General features: G+C 32.7%; 1 protein-coding gene across 2 annotated transcripts; it reads left to right on the top strand.

Annotated features, from left to right (window-relative positions):
- Window positions 1–282: 282 nt before the first annotated feature.
- Window positions 283–2,133, top strand: LOC105636556 (uncharacterized protein At5g64816). 2 transcript variants are annotated; one of them, XM_089718681.1, is made up of 2 exons: window positions 283–430; window positions 1,599–2,133. In XM_089718681.1, exon 2 carries the CDS (start codon window positions 1,654–1,656, stop codon window positions 2,029–2,031), a length of 378 nt encoding a protein of 125 aa, XP_089574807.1. In that variant the 5' UTR covers window positions 283–430; window positions 1,599–1,653; the 3' UTR covers window positions 2,032–2,133. The 2 variants fall into 2 exon arrangements, with proteins under 2 accessions (XP_089574807.1, XP_012075245.1); XM_012219855.4 differs by having other exon boundaries at window positions 320–430; window positions 1,581–2,133.
- Window positions 2,134–2,336: the final 203 nt, after the last annotated feature.

Raw genomic sequence — 2,336 nt, forward strand, 5'->3', positions numbered from 1 at the left:
TGAATTTTATATTTTATAGAATTATAGTTGTGTTGAAAATAGTAACTTTTTTCTTCTCTAAAAAAAAAAATAGTAACTGTTTTTAATTCACACAATTAAATTCTTCATTTTATAACCCATTCTATAGGTAACAAGTCATTTAATCAATTTCAAATCTAAATGTATATGTCTAAATTAGCGTAAATCTAACGGTAAAAAAATTATTTTTATTAATACGCTTGTAGTTTTACCTTAAAAGAAAGCCATTTTTAATTCCATAATATATTGTAATTACAATCTTACCCTTGTGTACTAGAATCTAATGCGTACTAGTTTGTGCCGAGCCGAGACTGAGAGGGACGAAACCCAATTCTCAAAAACAGTCCCATGAGCGAGAATCAGCAGTCAAGCGTGGGTAATTGCTGATGTGCGGCTTGCATTACAGCTGCAGGTAAGAACACTCATCTGTACTTTTATTTTTTGATGAATAAATTTTTTGTTGGAAAATAAAAATGGAATTGAATTTTGATTCCCTATCTCTTTGCTCCGTGAATTTCACGGTCTAAATTGTTGATTTTCGTGTTTTGAAGAATGATTCCGGGCTCTTCATCTTCACCTTCATCTTTACGGTTACTTATCACTTCTTTGTTATTGCCTTTAAAAAGACCCACTTGCTTTGCTTCTGTCTCTAATGCATTACCCGCTTTTTTCTTTTTATTTTTCGTTTTTGTTTTGAAGAGGTATGCAATGGCAAAGATTAATGGGTAATTAAAATTAATGCTTTTCTTTTAAGCTTTTGTGTTTCAAGGCTTAATTGAACAGCTAGCCGCTAATTTCAGCATGATTATTAAACTGTAATTTGTATCATAAACTCACTGGATTCTGATTTTATTTCAACAATGTCATCATTGTTAATATTTTAGGACAGTCTTGTCAAATTTCTCCTGTAGTTTTACAATCTGATACAAATTGAAGTTTAGCAACTGTGCTGAAATTTACTACTAATAAACTTACGTAGTGTCTGGATCAGCCTCATTAGTTTGTTAGAAATTGAATTCCACTAGTTAAAATCTTTATGAATATTTGAAATCTTTTTTTTTTAATCGTTCTTATTAATTACGGAATTTATTTGCAAAATCAATTAATTTTAGTCAAGTCAAATTTGTATGGTTAGTAATTTAGTGTACATTTGTGAATTCTAAAAAAATTTGATTGGATTTAGTTCAAGCATGGAATTAATATAATAGAATTCCAAATGAATTTTCATTTATATCAAACATGGAATGTATGTATTTACAAATGAATTCATTTATGTGAAATGACTCTTAGTGACTATTGGTGAAACTAAGCTATATTATAATTATTCGTTTCACATTAGTTGATGTAGAAGGTGTGCTTAGATTGCTGGCACTGCAATACATCTTTGTTATGAGGAGTAGCAAAAAGGATTCAATGCACGTGACTTGAGTAGTTTTGAAAATTTTCAGCCGTAGGATTAACGTCTTTCACTTTATCATATGGTTTGAAAATTCATATGCGTAGCAAGCTCTCAGCACAAATAAATCCTTGCTTATATTTGAGTAGTTTTGATTTGATAATAGTGGGCTCATCTTTGTTAGAGGGTGAAACAAAAGTGGACAACAGAATAGAGCCTAACTAACTACTGCATTGGTGATGGTGGAAGTGTGGTGGTCCTTGTTGGGGGCTGCTGTCCCAGCAGTTATTGCGGGCCAAGCAATTATAGTCATGAAAAAGAAACGCGCAGAAGAGCAGAGAATGAAAAGCATCAGAGGAAGGGAGAAGAGTTCTGATGATGTTTTCGTGTGTGAGAGAGTATGTACATCAAAGAGAATGTTGAAAAAAGTGGGGGCTTTCTCAAAGGACCCGATTCCTGATAACTGTCTTACTGTCTGTGGTGTATCTGAGCTTGATGCATGCTCTGATGCTTGTGCTCGGACTGTCTGTGTAAACCAGCATCAAGTGCCTGACTGGAATGATATCTGCCTTCGAAGATGCCAGAGTGAATGCCTTAAACTCTCTGCTTCCCATTAACCTTAGTATAGTTCTTATCCATATTTTCTGAAATGAACAATTATGCAAATTATTGCAGTGTTTGATTCTTAGTTTCAGTAGAATGCTTTTTATTTTTTGCCATCCTCAGGTATTTCCATTCACTTTTGCTTTCAGATATTATCCATGTTCTTGAGTTGAGTTGCACCTTGATGCACTTATTATGTTTTATTTCTTGAAAAGAAACAAAAAAAAAAAAAAAAGGCAAATGAAATGGACTATATGGTGTTTTGATTGTGATGAGGTTAATTCTTTTAAGTGCAGTTTAATTCAGAAATTGTTGAAGC

The sequence above is a fragment of the Jatropha curcas genome, chromosome 3 (genome assembly GCF_041381405.1).
Source record: "Jatropha curcas cultivar XTBG-Jc1 chromosome 3, XTBG_Jcur_1.0, whole genome shotgun sequence".
Taxonomy (NCBI): Eukaryota; Viridiplantae; Streptophyta; class Magnoliopsida; order Malpighiales; family Euphorbiaceae; genus Jatropha; species Jatropha curcas.